This window comes from Chiloscyllium plagiosum, unplaced genomic scaffold (assembly GCF_037043375.1).
Source record: "Chiloscyllium plagiosum isolate Xiang-an unplaced genomic scaffold, Cpla_swu_hap1 HiC_scaffold_32, whole genome shotgun sequence".
Taxonomy (NCBI): domain Eukaryota; kingdom Metazoa; phylum Chordata; class Chondrichthyes; order Orectolobiformes; family Hemiscylliidae; genus Chiloscyllium; species Chiloscyllium plagiosum.
The window spans coordinates 1,133,817-1,148,973 of NW_028270170.1; the positions used below are offsets into that span (position 1 = coordinate 1,133,817).

At 47.9% G+C, this 15,157-nt stretch overlaps 1 protein-coding gene across 4 annotated transcripts in view; it reads left to right on the forward strand.

Annotated features, from left to right (window-relative positions):
• Positions 1-5,624: 5,624 nt before the first annotated feature.
• stard3 (StAR related lipid transfer domain containing 3) overlaps positions 5,625-15,157 on the forward strand; it is a 32,245-nt gene continuing 22,712 nt past the window's right edge. For 2 of the 4 annotated variants that reach the window (XM_043674684.2, XM_087977695.1), the window contains exons 1-2: positions 5,686-5,833; positions 10,016-10,260. In XM_043674684.2, coding sequence (XP_043530619.1) covers positions 10,066-10,260 — 195 coding nt within the window. In that variant the 5' untranslated portion in view covers positions 5,686-5,833; positions 10,016-10,065. Of the gene's footprint in view, positions 5,834-10,015; positions 10,261-15,157 lie in introns of all 4 variants that reach the window. The other 2 variants (XM_043674683.2, XM_043674685.2) reach the window with 2 other exon arrangements.

The following is a 15,157-nucleotide window of genomic DNA, read 5'->3' on the forward strand; positions in this document are numbered from 1 at the left end:
CATATAATCAACACCAGTCAAACCATTAATTTGTAGGTTTGAAGTTATGATTTTTAGTTAGGAGAATGTGTGATACATACAAACATACAGATTAGGAGAAGGAGTAGACTTTTTGACCCCTCGAGCAAAATCCACATGGCTGATCTGATTGTGGTCTCAAATTCATTTTCCTAGTTATCCCCAATTTGATTTGATCCCCTAATCAGTCAACAAATTGATCTATCTCTGCCTTTAAAGTATTCAATGACTCTGTCTCCACTGCTCTTTGGGGAAGGGAGTTCTATATCCTCACAATCCTCTGAGAGAAAACATTTCTCCTAATTTCCATCTTTAAATGGGAGACTCCTACTCTACCTCTTTGTTCTAGTCTATCCCACAAGAAGAAACATCTTCTCTGTAACCATCCTGTCAAGTACTCAAGTTTCCCAGGATCATGTATGTTTTAATAAGATTATCTCTCATTCTTCTGAACTCCATTAGATACAGACCCAATGTGTGCAACCTCACCTCATGAGATAAACCCCTCATCCTAGAAATCAGTGAAGTGGATCTTCTCTAAGCAGCCTCAAATGTAGTTATATCCTTTCTTAAATAAGGAGAATAAATTGTGTATAGTACTCTAAATGTAATCTCATCAATGCCCAGAACAATTATAATAAATTATTTTTAGTTTTTTATATTGTGTTCCCCTTATGATATGCAAAACTATTTCATTTGCCACCTTAATGACTTGCTCTACCTGTAAACTAACTTTTTGTGATATACATGCCAGGCCACCAAGATTCTTTTGTACCTCAGAGTTCTGCAATCTCTCTCTCCATTTAAGTAATATAATTTTAAAGATTCCTTCTGCAAATTTTTCTACATTTTTCTACATTTGAGTGGTGCTGGAAAAGCACAGCCGGTCAGGCAGTGTCCGAGGAGCATTCCTGATGAAGGGCTTTTGCCCGAAATGTCAATTTTCCTGCTCCTCGGATGCTGCCTGACCGGCTGTGCTTTTCCAGCACCACTCTAATGTAGACTCTAATTTCCAGTATCTACAGTCCTCACTTTTTCCACATTTTTTTACATTATACTTTATCTGTCAAATTTTCACTCACTCACCTACCTAAGTTTATCCTTTGCTGTTTTGCTATGTCCTTCTCAAAACTTATTTTCCTAACTACCTTGGAAAATATAGACAGGATAGATCAGGTGTATCCTTAGAAGACTATGAAGGCAGGAGGAGTATACTTATGAGGGAATCAGGAGGGCAAAAAGGGAACATCAAATAGCTTTGGCAAATAGAGTTAAGGAGAATCCAAAGGGTTTTTACAAATATATTAAGGACAAAAGGGTAAATAGGGAGAGAATAAGGCCCCTCAAAGATCAGCAAGGTGGCCTTTGTGTGGAGCCGCAGGAAATGGAGGAGATACTAAATGAGTATTTTGCATCAGTATTTACTGTGGAAAAAGATATGGAAGATATAGAAAGTAGCGAAATGGATGGTGACACCTTGCAAAATGTCGATATTACAGAGGAGGAAGTGCTGGAAATGGGTAAAGGTGGATAAATCCCCAGGACCTGATCAGGTGTACCCTAGAACTCTGTGGGAAGCTAGAGAAGTGATTGCTGGGCCTTTTGCTGAGATATTTGTATCATTGATAGTCACAGGTGAGGTGCCGGAAGACGTGGCTAACGTGGTGCCACTGTTTAAGAAGGGCGGTAAAGACAATCCAGAGAACTATAGACCGGTGAGCCTGACCTCAGTGGTGGGCAAGTTGTTGGAGGGAATCCTGAGGGACAGGATGTACATGTATTTGGAAAGGCAAGGACTGATTAGGGATAGTCAACATGGCTTTGTGCATAGGAAATCATGTCTTACAAACTTGATTGAGTTTTTTGTAGAAGTAACAAAGAGGATTTATGAGGGCAGAGCGGTAGATGTGATCTATATGGACTTTGGTAAGGCGTTCGACAAGGTTCCCCATAAGAGACCGTTTGCAAGATTAGATCTCATGGAATACAGGGAGAACTAGCCATTTGGATACAGAACTGGCTCAAAGGTAGAAGACACAGGGTGGTGGTGGAGAGATGTTTTTCAGACTGGAGGCCTGTGACCAGTTGAGTGCCACAAAGATCGGTGCTGGGTCCTCTACTTTTTATCATTTACATAAATGATTTGGATGCGAGAATAAGAGGTACAGTTAGTAAGTTTGCAGGTGACACAAAAATTGGAGGTGTAGTGGACAGTGAAGAAGGTTACCTCAGATTACAACAGGATCTTGACCAGATGGGCCAATGGGCTGAGAAGTGGCAGATGGAGTTTAATTCAGATAAATGCGAGGTGCTGCATTTTGGGAAAGCAAATCTTAGCAGGACTTATACACTTAATGGTAAGGTCCTAGGGAGTGTTGCTGAACAAAGAAACCTTGGAGTACAGGTTCACAGCTCCTTGAAAGTGGAGTAGCAGGTAGATAGGATAGTGAAGAATGCGTTTGGTATGCTTTTCTTTATTGGTCAGAGTATTGAGTACAGGAGTTGGGAGGTCATGTTGCGGCTGTACAGGTCATTGGTTAGGCCACTGTTGGAATATTGCGTGCAATTCTGGTCTCCTTCCAATCAGAAAGATGGTGTGAAACTTGAAAGAGTTCAGAAAATATTTACAAGGATGTTGCCAGGATTGGAGGATTTGAGCTGGGGCTGTATTCCCTGGAGTGTCAGAGGCTGAGGGGTGATCTTATAGAGGTTTCCAAAATTATGAAGGGTATGGATAGGAGAAATAGACAAAAGTCTTTTCCCTGGGGTCGGGAGTCCAGAACTAGAGGGCATAGGTTTAGGGTGAGAGGGGAAAGATATAAAAGAGACCTAAAGGGCAACTTTTTCACACATAGGGTCGCACGTATATGGAATGAACTGCCAGAGGAAGTGGTGGAGGCTGGTACAATTGCAACATTTAAAAGGCATTTGGATGGATATGGACCAGGTGCTGGCAGGTGGGACTAGATTGGGTTGGACCAAAGGGTCTGTTTCCATGCTGTACATCTCTATGACTCCATATAGATTAGGTCCAAGCCATTTGTCCAAGTCATTGATATAGAATGTAATAGTTGAGGGCTCAGTATGAATTTCTGTGGCACTCTCCTGGTTACATGTTGCCAATCTGAAATAGTCCATTTATGTCCAGTATCTGTTTTCTGTACCCAGCCAATCCTCAGTTAGCTACTAACAGTAATTCGTATAATATATTACATTAGTAATACTAATATGTTGTACGCTACACCATAAGCTCTTATTTTCTGAAGTAACCTTTCATGAGGCAACTTGTGATGATTTAGGAAGTGGTGAAAGATCCAAACAAATTTGGTGAAATTCTTTCCTTTCTTTGAATACCTTTATTTTCTTTTTTGAGACACCTTAAAAGCTAAACAGGGAGAGAGTAACTGGGTCATACTTCTGAGCACAGGCCTTCTGCAAGGCAGGAACTCCCTGACAACTGAAAAGCAAAGTTCCACAATTTGTTTGCAGCAGTGGATTCACAGGCAAACAAGGACCCAGATTGAAAGGGACCCAGAACAATCTGATTGGAGAAAAAATTTCATCAGATCTGTAATGTCATTTTTTTTGTTCTAATACTCTGAATAATATCAGTGATTTAACACTTTGGTAAAGCTTCTTTGTTTCTTTGACTGTCTTCAAAACTTTTGACAGTTTCTGGCACTTACACCTCCAAACATGTGCTCGTCACATGGCCTTCCACCAAAGCTCTGCCTGAGACTCCCACATCTCCTTGCACATTGATCTGTTTGGGTAGTAGTTTGTGTCTGATCCTTATTAATGTAAGACTCCCTTGGAATCTGTGCTCAACTTTGTATCTTCTCTAAATGAATAAGTTCCCTCACATCATCCACTTTACTACTGTTCCTCACTTTGCGCTGAGTTCCCTTCAACTCACAAACTCAACACTCACAACATGCAGTTCCCTTGGTGCAGCAACTGAAATATTGCTTCCTTTCCTTCAATGGGCAATAAAAGTCTATTCCTTTAATTTTCAAAATGAGTTCCTCATCCTCATATGGGACTAACCAACTGCCCCAAATCTGCCCTTGATGGTTATACTCTGACCTTCATTTATCAGTATTCTTGGCTTTACTAGTCCCCCCATCACAAATGTATTTCACACATCACTGAAGTTCCAAGAAGCTTGGTATCTCATTTTGTCTTAAACATTTCTTTCACCTTAAAACATCTTAAAATCTATGATTTTTGACTCTTAAATATCAATTCTATGTCTGATTTATTTTTTCAGCACCTCTACCACACTGAACAGAAAATATATGGTAAATGATCCATCACCTCAGCCATCTCTGGTCTCTTCCTGCAGTTATTATAATATTAGTGAATACTAATATGATCAATAATTTCTTTGAACTCACACTTTTTCTTGCTTCCAAGTTTCAGCTAAATTCAGTCCTGTTCATTCTCCCTCGATGTAACCCCAAGTCCCCAACTCTGCTCCAAATCATTGTCTTCTTGGCTTTTAAAAACTCCCCAGTCATCTTTCAGGCTTAGAATACAATGCAATGTGTTAACTTATCAATGGTCAAAAACACTCAGTGGCTGGATCAGTACTCATCATTAGACACAATAACATAGAGAAGGATTTCGAGACACTGATACTCACATGATTAGGAAGAAAACTGGCTCTACACTGCCTCCCATCATGAAATCAGCCACTAAAGTATAGAAATCTTGGGTTCAGGATTGAATCTCACCTGTTTTTGGAGGTTTGATAAGAACACAGACATTAAATCCACTATTAATATTTCAATTTCAACCAACAGAGTTGAAAGATATTGTCCTAAAATATATTGCTATACTGAGAAAGACTCACTGTAAAATTGTGTATATATATTACACATGGACTGTAGCAGTCCAAGAAGGCAGTTTACCACCTTCTTAAAGGTAATTAAGGAGGGGTTATAAATGATAGCTCAAGTGACGCCCAAATCCCATGAGAGAATAAAAGTAAATATATTTTGAAAATTCTTTTATACTTAGTATCTAGTTTACTTCAAAAGTGACGCCAGTAGTGTAAAAACATAAATTAATGTCAAGGATCCTTTAAAAAATGAAATAATTTATTTTGAAACTTTGTATTGGTAAGTTGTCTGCCATTGTAAGGATAAAGTTAAAAATCACACAACACCAGGTTATAGTCCAACAGGTTTAATTGGAAGCACTAGCTTTCGGAGCGTTGCTACTTCATCACTTTGTCCACTCCAGTCCAACACCGGCATCTCCATATCAGGACTGTAAGGATAGGTTTCGTGCAAAAACAACAGAATATGCTGGAGAAACTCAGCACGTCTGAACTTCATCTGTTCTGATGAAGAATCGCCGGCCTCGAAATGTTAACGTGGCTTTCTTCCCACAGATGTTGTCAGACCTGCAAAACTTCTCCAACATTTTCTGTTTTTCTTTCAGACTTCCATTCGCAGTTCTTTGTTTTATTACCAGTTTCATACATTCATTCCGCAGAAAGCACGTTTGCTGCCGGAAACCGGGGGTCTGTTACGGTGGTGACACCGACCTGAAACCGCTCCATTCCATGTTGTGGGCGGTGCAACTGGATCCGTTTCCGGGTCAGCCCCGGGCTCAGGTTCCGGGACAGAAGAGCGAAGTGGAGCCGCGGGCGAGGTGAGAAGGAGCAGCCGAGGCCCCGGGAGAGGACGAGGCCCCATGCAGGCTGGGCGGTTCCAGCCAATGGACTGGGTCAGACTCTGTCCGGGATCAGTGGTCACTCCGGCCTCCGGACCGGACAGTGTGCGCTTTCGGGAATGTTCGGACTGAGGTGTTTATTTGAGGGAGGGAAATCAGGAACTCCAACCCCCCTCCTCCCTCCCCCCTTCCCCTCCCCCTCTTCCCCTCCCCCCCCTCCCCCCTCCCCTTCCCCTCCCTTCCCCCCCTCCCCTCCTTCCCCTCCCCCCCTCCCCCCCTTCCCCTCCCCCCCCTCCCCCCCCTTCCCCTCCCCCCCCTCCCCCCCCTTCCCCTCCCCCCCCTCCCCCTCCCCCCCTCCCCCCCTCCCCCCCTTCCCCTCCCCCCCCTTCCCCTCCCCCCCCTTCCCCTCCCCCCCCTCCCCCCCCTTCCCCTCCCCCCTCTTTCCCCTCCCCCCCCTTTCCCCTCCCCCCCTTCCCCTCCCCCCTCTTTCCCCTCCCCCCTCCCCCCCCTTTCCCCTCTTTCCCCTCCCCCCTCCCCCCCTTTCCCCTCCCCCCTCCCCCCCCTTTCCCCTTCCCCCTCCCCCCCTTTCCCCTCCCCCCCTCCCCCCTTCCCCTCCCCCCCCCTCCCCCCTTCCCCTCCCCCCCCCTCCCCCCTTCCCCTCCCCCCCCCTCCCCCCCCTCCCCCCCCTCCTCCCCCCCTCCCCCCCCCCCCTCCTCCCCCCTTCCCCTCCCCCCCCTCCCCCCCCTCCCCCCTTCCCCTCCCCCCTCCCCCCCTCCCCCCTCCCCCCCTCCCCTTCCCCTCCCTTCCCCCCCTCCCCCCCTTCCCCTCCCCCCCCTTCCCCTCCCCCCCTTCCCCCCCTCCCCCCCCTTCCCCCCCTCCCCCCCCTTCCCCCCTCCCCCCCTTCCCCCCCTCCCCCCCTTCCCCCCCTCCCCCCCCTCCCCTCCCCCTCCCTCCCCCCCTCCCTCCCCCCCCTCTCCCCCCCCCTCCCTCCCCCCCCTCTCCCCCCCCCTCCCTCCCCCCCTCTCTCCCCCCCTCTCCCTCCCCCCCTCTCCCTCCCCCCCTCTCCCTCCCCCCCTCTCCCTCCCCCCCCTCCCTCCCCCCCCCTCCCCCCCCCTCCCTCCCCCCCTCCCCCACCTCCCCCCCTCCCCCCCCTCCCTCCCCCCCCCTCCCTCCCCCCCCCCTCCCCCCCCTTCCCTCCCCCCCTCCCCCCCCCTCACTCCCCCCCTCCCTCCCCCCCCTCCCTCCCCCACCTCCCTCCCCCCCCTCCCTCCCCCCCCCTCTCCCCCCCCTCCCTCCCCCCCCCTCTCCCCCCCCTCCCTCTCCCCCCCTCTCCCCCCCCTCCCTCTCCCCCCCCTCTCCCCCCCCTCCCCCCCTCCCCCCCCTCCCCCCCTCCCCCCCCTCCCTCCCTCCCCCCCCCTCCCTCCCCTCCCTCCCTCCCTCCCTCCCCCCCTCCCCCCCTCCCTCCCCCCCCTCCCTCCCCCCCCTCCCTCCCCTCCCCCCCCTCCCTCCCCCCCTCCCTCCCCCACTCCCTCCCCCCCACTCCCTCCCCCCCACTCCCTCCCCCCCCTCCCTCCCCCCCCCTCTCCCCCCCCTCCCTCCCCCCCCTCCCTCCCCCCCCTCCCTCCCCCCCTCTCCCCCCCCTCTCCCCCCCTCCCCCCCCCTCTCCCCCCCCTCTCCCCCCCCTCCCTCCCCCCCTCCCCCCCTCCCCCCCTCCCCCTCTCCCCCCCTCTCCCCCTCTCCCCCTCCCCCCCTCCCCCTCTCCCCCCCTCCCCCCCTCCCCCCCTCCCCCCCTCCCCCCCTTTCCCCCCCTCCCCCCCTCCCCCCCTCCCCCCTCCCCCCCTTTCCCCCCCCTCTCCCCCCCCTTTCCCCCCCCTCTCCCCCCCTCCCCCCCCCCTCTCCCCCCCTCCCCCCCTCCCCCCCCTCCCCCCCTCCCCCCCCTCCCCCCCTCCCCCCCTTTCCCCCCCCTCCCCCCTTTCCCCCCCCTCCCCCCTTTCCCCCCCCTCCCCCCTTTCCCCCCCCTCCCCCCTTTCCCCCCCCTCCCCCCCTTTCCCCCCCTCCCCTTTCCCCTCCCCCCCTCCCCCCCCTTTCCCCTCCCCCCCTTTCCCCTCCCCCCCTCCCCCCCCCCTTTCCCCCCCCCCTTCCCCCCCCCCCTTTCCCCCCCCTTTCCCCTCCCCCCCTTTCCCCTCCCCCCCCTTTCCCCTCCCCCCCCTTTCCCCTCCCCCCCTCCCCCCCCTTTCCCCTCCCCCCCTCCCCCCCCCTCCCCCCCCCTCCCCCCTCCCCCCCCTCCCCTCCCCCCTCCCCCCCCTCCCCCCCTCCCCCCCCTTTCCCCCCCCCTTTCCCCCCCCCTTTCCCCTCCCCCTCCGCCCACCTCCCCCCCCTCCTTCCCCTCCTTCCCCTCCTTCCCCTCCCCCCCCTCCTTCCCCTCCCCCCCCCAGAGGGGGGGTGCAGGTACAGTTATAACAATTTTCTCCAGAGAAAATTAGGTAAGTGACAGTCCTTGAACTGGCAGCGTGATGTTCACTGGTGGGGTCTTGATCTGGGGGAGCTGGCACTCAGCCTCTGCCAGATAGAAGTCAGCACGCTAGTCCACAACAGCACCATCCTTATCAGAGGTTTTGATAACAAGAGAGACTAGAGTGCAGTAAGTTCAAAGGGCGACAGAGTGAGGGAGGGGAGCAGAGAAATAAAGGCAGCTGATGTCATGTTGACAGTTCCCAATGAAGAGGCCAGAGATTGGGGCCGTGCTGGAGGGGAAGCATTGGCGATGGGTGAAGGGTCTGTGTGACGGGGAGAGTGCTCCTGTCCAAAGGAATAGAAATGGAGGCAAAGGTGACTGAAGAATTTAATGTCATGTCATGTTTGAAATACATTGAGGTGGGGGCATAAAGGAGGAAAACTTAAGTCCTTTGCCGAGCACTGATTATTCTGTGCCTCAGAGAGGAGATGATCAGAGACTTTAGTGAATACATAGCAAAGGCTTGGATTAGAAGAAGGAATGGAGTTGAAGGGGAGGAGAGGGAGAATCAAAAGGGATGTTGTTATCTGAGGATTTTTGAAGCTTGCAATAGGAGAAAATATTTCTGGTTGAAGTGTCAAATGAGATGAAGATTGAAAAAGAACCAGGGTTCAGCACAGTTTGAAGTGGTGCTGATTGTGTGCATTTGGTGGTGCATGGCATTGAGTGTAGATGCGAAGGGTGCAGCTGTCTGAGGAGTGTTACACCTTTTAGAGGTATGTGTAGCTTTGGGTGGATTTGAAACAGGATGGCTGGAACTTCAGTTGGAATCTGTGTGAGAATCTGAGCTGAACTGTGCATAGTGTCAAGAGCAGGCAGTCCACAGACACAGGCACTGGTACCAGGCTCTCTGCTTGCGTGAGGAAAGGCTTCACCATTCCTGATGAAGGTCTTTAGCCCAAAATATTGATTATCCTGCTCCTCAGGTGCTGCGTGACCTGCTGTGCTTTTCCAGCACTATACTTTTGACTATTTGCTTGTGCGTTTAACTCCAGACTCTGGACTCACAGTGTGTTGGCCTCTCGGATGTCATTGCAATGAGGAGCTGCTAACAGTGGTTAAGTTCCTAAAATGGTCACTGTAAAGAACCCATGTGTGTGGCATCATCCTGTGCCAATCCTGAGTGTCTACCAGCAATGCAGCACAGGCCAGGCTGTCCACAGCTTCCGGACTTGAGACTGTCAGCAGTAACTGGTTAATTTCAGTCCCAGTTTGTCAGAAACCTGACAATGACATAGACATTCATTCTCAATTTCTTTGCTAATCTTGTCTTGTGTATTAACGTCCTTGCAATAGATTGTGCAAATAGTACACAGAAAATTGGCATTATTCCAGTTTCTATGTATGAGCACACAATTCTGTGAAATAAAACTGGAGGCCTGTTTGGTCAATACACAGAACATGCTCCAATCAAATTTCAGCATATTTACTTAGATGAGGTGTTATAATTTGGTTGAACACACTTTACTGCTTGTGTTAACTGAAGTATTATACCAATACTTGTATTCTTAAAATACTTGTTTTTTTTTAAAAAGTCTATGAAGTTGTTTCAGCTAATGACCTGGTTCTGAAGTACAATGAGTGTAAACCAGGCAGATTCAGAGTCTTGAGTGAGCTGGGACCATGTCTGTGCAAATAGTGAACACTGACTGAAGACAGGGGTTAAAATTAAGCAATGATTTTCCACAGCAGTTTGATTGAACAATTGAAGGAAGCATTTTGTGGGCAGGATCAGAATGACTCAATGTTCCCTCTCAGTGTGGATCTCTTATGTCCTCATGGCTTTTGTTTGCTCTGCAGAGTTACTTTTCACTCAGGGACCTGATGTCTGATAGCAAGAAGGAACCAGGATGGAACGACTTGAGCAGCATCTCCCAACCATTGCTTCGATCAATACATCCCAGTCTCTGAGCCAGCCTGGACTGCCGGCACGATGTCAGTCACTTGATGAAACGAAAGCAATTTCTGACGTTCGCAGGACTTTCTGCCTGTTTGTAACCTTTGACCTGCTGTTTGTTTCACTCTTGTGGATAATCGAGCTGAATGTGAGTTTTTCGTCTTCACAGAAACAGGAACAGAATTGGGAACACTATTGTTTTCAGACACTTGTTTTATTTAATGTTCTCAGTCTAAAATTATAAGCAGTGTATATGAATACAATTCAGAAAGCTTTCTATATTTAAAACTGAACTTTAGTGTAAATTAATCCATGCTGCAACTGTACAAATTAGATTAGATTACTTACACTATGGAAACAGGCCCTTCGGCCCAACAAGTCCACACCGACCCTCCGAAGAGCAACCGACCCAGACCCATTCCCTTACACCTAATACTACAGGCAATTTAGCGTGGCCAATTCAACAAACCTGCACATTTTTTTTGGACTGTGGGAGGAAACCGAAGCACCCGGAGGAAACCCACGCAGACATGGGAAGAATGTGCAAACTCCATACAGACAGTTGCCTGAGGAGGGAATTGAACCCAGTTCTCTGGCGCTGTGAGGCAGCAGTGCTAACCACTGTGCCACCGTTCCACCCTCCACTGTGCCACTATGCCACCCTACAGAGTCAGGGTTTATTCAGGAGGGTAATAATTCATTACATAAACTGTTCATATAAGGTTAATAAGCCAGAACCTATTTGAGCTAGTGCTATGGGAGTAAACAAAGTTGTGGTCCTATTGACTGTTGCAGATCTGAACCATGATGTCACTACTGTCAATGGTTTAGTGGTTAAGAGTGAGAAAATGGAGAGCCATTTAAGTCTTGCAGTCACAGAGCAGCTGTGGGGAGAACCAAGAACAAAATAACTTCTCTAAAAATGAGCAAAACCCTTGGTACTGACAATGTATGTTGTGAAATAATCTTACTCTATTATGTCCAATCTAAATAGAATTGTTGAAGGAGCTCTTGGGCTGGGCTACATTAAAGTACCTCCTCCTTGTTCTGTCTATGTATTTGCAACTTGGGATTGGTTGTCTTACTAGTCAAGATTAGCTGGCTTTATACTTATGTGAATTATACATGGACCAGAAGTGGCAACAGGTTAATATTAAAGATCTTGGTGATCAAGGATTTAACACTTTTTCTTTTACCTTCCGTGCACAGTAATCTGTCATCAATTTCATTAATATGAGCTAGTTTTTAATCACTCACTGCTCCCTGGCTGACGAGCAAAATCAGGGACAGCTTCAAAGCAAAGAAAAAAATACAATGTTGTGAAGATTAGTGGGAAGCCTAAAAACCAGCAGAAGATGACTAATAAAAAAAGGAGTGACAAGATGAAATGTGACAGTAAGCTAGCTAACAATACAAAAGAAGATTGCAAGAGAGAGGAGAATTATTTAAAAAGGACACGAAGGGCAATGTTTTTACAGATTTATTCATTTTTACACTGCTCATTCCTGTGTGGAATGAACTACCAGTGGAAGTTTTGGATGCAAGTACGGTTATAACATTTAAAAGATATTTGGATAGGTACATGATTAGGAAAGTTTTGGAGGGATATAGGCCAAATGCAGGCAATTGGGACTGGTTTAGTTTGAGAACATGGTCACTGTAGACCAGTTGGACCAAATAGTCTATTTCTGTGCTTAGATTACTTACAGTGTGGAAACAGGCCCTTCAAGTCCACACCGGCGCGCAACCCACCCAGACCCATTCCCCTACATTTACCCCTTCACCTAACACTATGGGCAATTTAGCGTGGCCAATTCACCTAACCTGCACATTTTTGGACTGTGGGAGGAAACCCACGCAACACGGGGAGAATGTGCAAACTCCACACAGTCAATCGCTTGAGGCAGGAATTGAACCCGGGTCTCTGGTGCTGTGAGGCAGCAGTGCTAACCACTGTGTCACCGTGCCGCCCACATTCAAACTAGTATGGCTGTAGGCTGCACCTGGTGCTGTATGGCTTTAGATATGTAAAATGTGAGAGAGAGGTAAGAGTGGACATCAGACTGCTGGAAAATGAGACTGGAGAAGTAATAATGGGTGGAGGAACTGAATAGGTACTTTGCATCAGTTTTCACAGTGGAAGACACCAACAGCATACCAGAACTTTTAGAGATTTGGGGGCAGAGTCAAGCGTAGCGGCCATCACTAAGGAGAAGGTGCGGCAGAAGCTGAAAGTGCTGAAGGTGCATAAATCATTTTTTAAAAAAAAGTTACTGGAATCAGGGATGGTCCCAGAGGACTGGAAAATCACTAATGTATTATCCCTGTTTAAGAAGGGAGAGAGGTAAAAGACTGGAAACTATAGGCCAGTTAGCCTGATCTCAGGTCTTGGTAAGAGTTTAAGTTTTGTTATTAAGGATGAGATTGTGGAGTACTTGGAAGTGCATAGTCAGCACAGCTTCGTCATTGGGAGATCATGCCTGACAAATCTGTTAGAAATCTTTGATGGGATATTGAGCAAATCAGACAAAGGAGAGCCAGTGGACACGATCTATTTGGATTTCCATAAGGCCTTTGACAGGGTGTTGCACAGGAATCTTCTAAATAAGATAAGAGCGCATAGTTTTAGGGGCAATGTACTGGAATGGACAGAGGATCGGCTGACTGGTAGAATGCAGAGAGTAGGTATAAAGGGATCCTTTAGAGGATGGCTGTTGGTGACTAGTGGAGTTCCACAAGAGTCTGTATTGGGACCACACTATTCATGTTATACATTAATGTTCTGGATGAAGGAAGTGAGGGCTTTGTTGCTAAGTTTGCAGACTCAAAGGTAGGTGGAGGAATAAGTAGCATTGAGGAGGGTATAGAAGGACTTGGATTGGCTAGGTGAGTGAGCAAAGAAAAGTTGATGCAATATTACGTGGAAAATGTGTGATGTTACGCACTCCGAAATATAGAGGAACTTAGGAGTCCTAGTTCAGTTTTTCTCTTAACATTAGAACATAGGTTCAGTTGGCAGTTAGGAAGGCAAATGCAATTTACCATTCATTTCAAGACAGCTAGAATACAAGAGCAGAGATGTACTGAGGATGTATAAGGCTCTGGTCAGATTGCACTTGGAATGTTTATCAGCAGTTTTGGACCCCTTATCTAAGGAAAGATGCACTATTTTCAGAGGAGGTTTACAAGAATGATCCCATGGATGAAAAGGTTGTCATATCAGGAGTGGTTGAAGACATTGGGTCTGTACTGGATGGAGTTTAGGAGGATGATGGGGGGGGTCTGGTTGAAACTTACAGATTACCGATAGGCTTCGATAGAGTGGATGTGAAGAAGAAGGTTTACAGTTGGAGGAGAGACTAGGAGCTGAGGACACATCCTCAGAGTGAAGGGATGGTCCTTTAGAACGGAGATGAGGAGAAATTTCTTCAGCCAGAGGGTGGTTAATCTGTGGAACTTATTGCTGCAGAGAGCTGTGGAGGCCAAGCCATTAAGTGTATTTAAGACAGATAGATAGGTTCTTGATTAGTAAGGGGGTCATGGGTTACAGGGTGAAGGCAGGAGAATGGGGTTGAGAAATATATCAGCCATGATCAAATGGGAGAGCAGATTCAATGGGCTGAGTGGCCTAACTCTCTTTTCTTTGGTCTTATATCTGTCTCTTTTTCCCTTCTCTCTCCACTTTTTTCTCCTGTATTTTTTCTGCTTGCATTCCATTCATCTCACACATTCCTTTTTGACTGTTATGTCATACAAGTTAATGGCACAGGATCCAGTTTCCAATGGCAGCCCACCCAGTGTGAAGGAGCATCAGTCAAAAGTCAGGCTCCTATACGTGATGAGCACAAAACATGCGACAAATGCTGCTGTTCCCATCCGAGCTGCAGATGATGTAGATGCTACATGATTCGCACAGAATTTTAACATGCTGTCAGTTTTTATGCCAGGCCTCTTGAAACTCTCCAGCTGAAGTTGTGTTGGTTTGTTGCTTTGAAAACCTTACGTTCCTTCAGGAAATGTCTTTGGTGTAGTTTCCTCTGCTGTTTTTTTTACCAATCACGAATCTAGTCTTGGAAATGACAGACAGATGTTTTCCAAACTAAAGTTGCAATTGAAGAAACTGGTTTAGTTGTACAAAAAACATCTTCTGTCCTTCTAATAATGAGCAGAATCTGCCAACAGAAATGTCCCTTTAAAATGTTTCATTTCAGATCTCAGGATTAATTGTCTATGCAGGAGCTCAGGTTTGGAGTTTTTAAAATGTATTCTTTTGAAGAAAGATTTTTGAAGGTTTATTCTGGCAGGCTCCATATTCCATTTTTCTTCCATAACCACTTTTAATTAGCTTGAACATCTTTCTGGTGCCTGGCTAGGTTGAGTGAAGCTTGTGTGACCTACTTACATTCAAATGGGCTGGGAGCATCTGTACAGGAACAGGAGTAGGTCATTCAGCCTTTTGAGCCTGTTCTGCCATTCAATAAGATCATGGCTGATGTGTGGCCTGACTCCATGCTTTTTGCCCATATCCCTTGATAAAGATTTGTCTGTCTCAGATTTAAATTCAACCATTGAATTAGCTTCAACTACTGTTTGAGGAAGAGAGTTCCAGACCTCCACTACTCTTTGCGTGTGGAAGTGCTCTCTAATAACATTCCTGAATGGCCTGGCCCTAATTCTTACACTGTAGCCCCCGCCCCGCGGTTAAAACAGTGAAAATAGTTAATTTTTATCTACTATGTCTTTTCCTGTTCATTTCCTCAAAACCATCCAATTCTCACATTCACGGGGTGGCACGATGGCTCAGTGGTTGGCACTGCTGCCTTACAGCACCAGGGACCCGGGTTAGATTTCTCCCTCGGGCGACTGTCTGTGTGGAGTTTGCACATTCTCCCCGTGTCTGCGTGGGTTTCCTTCGAGTGCTCCAGTTTCCTCCCACAGTCCAAAGATGTGCGGGTCAGGTGAATTGGTCATGTTAAGTTGCCCATTGTGTTAGCTGCATTAGTCAGGGGTAAGTACAGGATAGGGGAATGGGTCTGGGTGGGTTA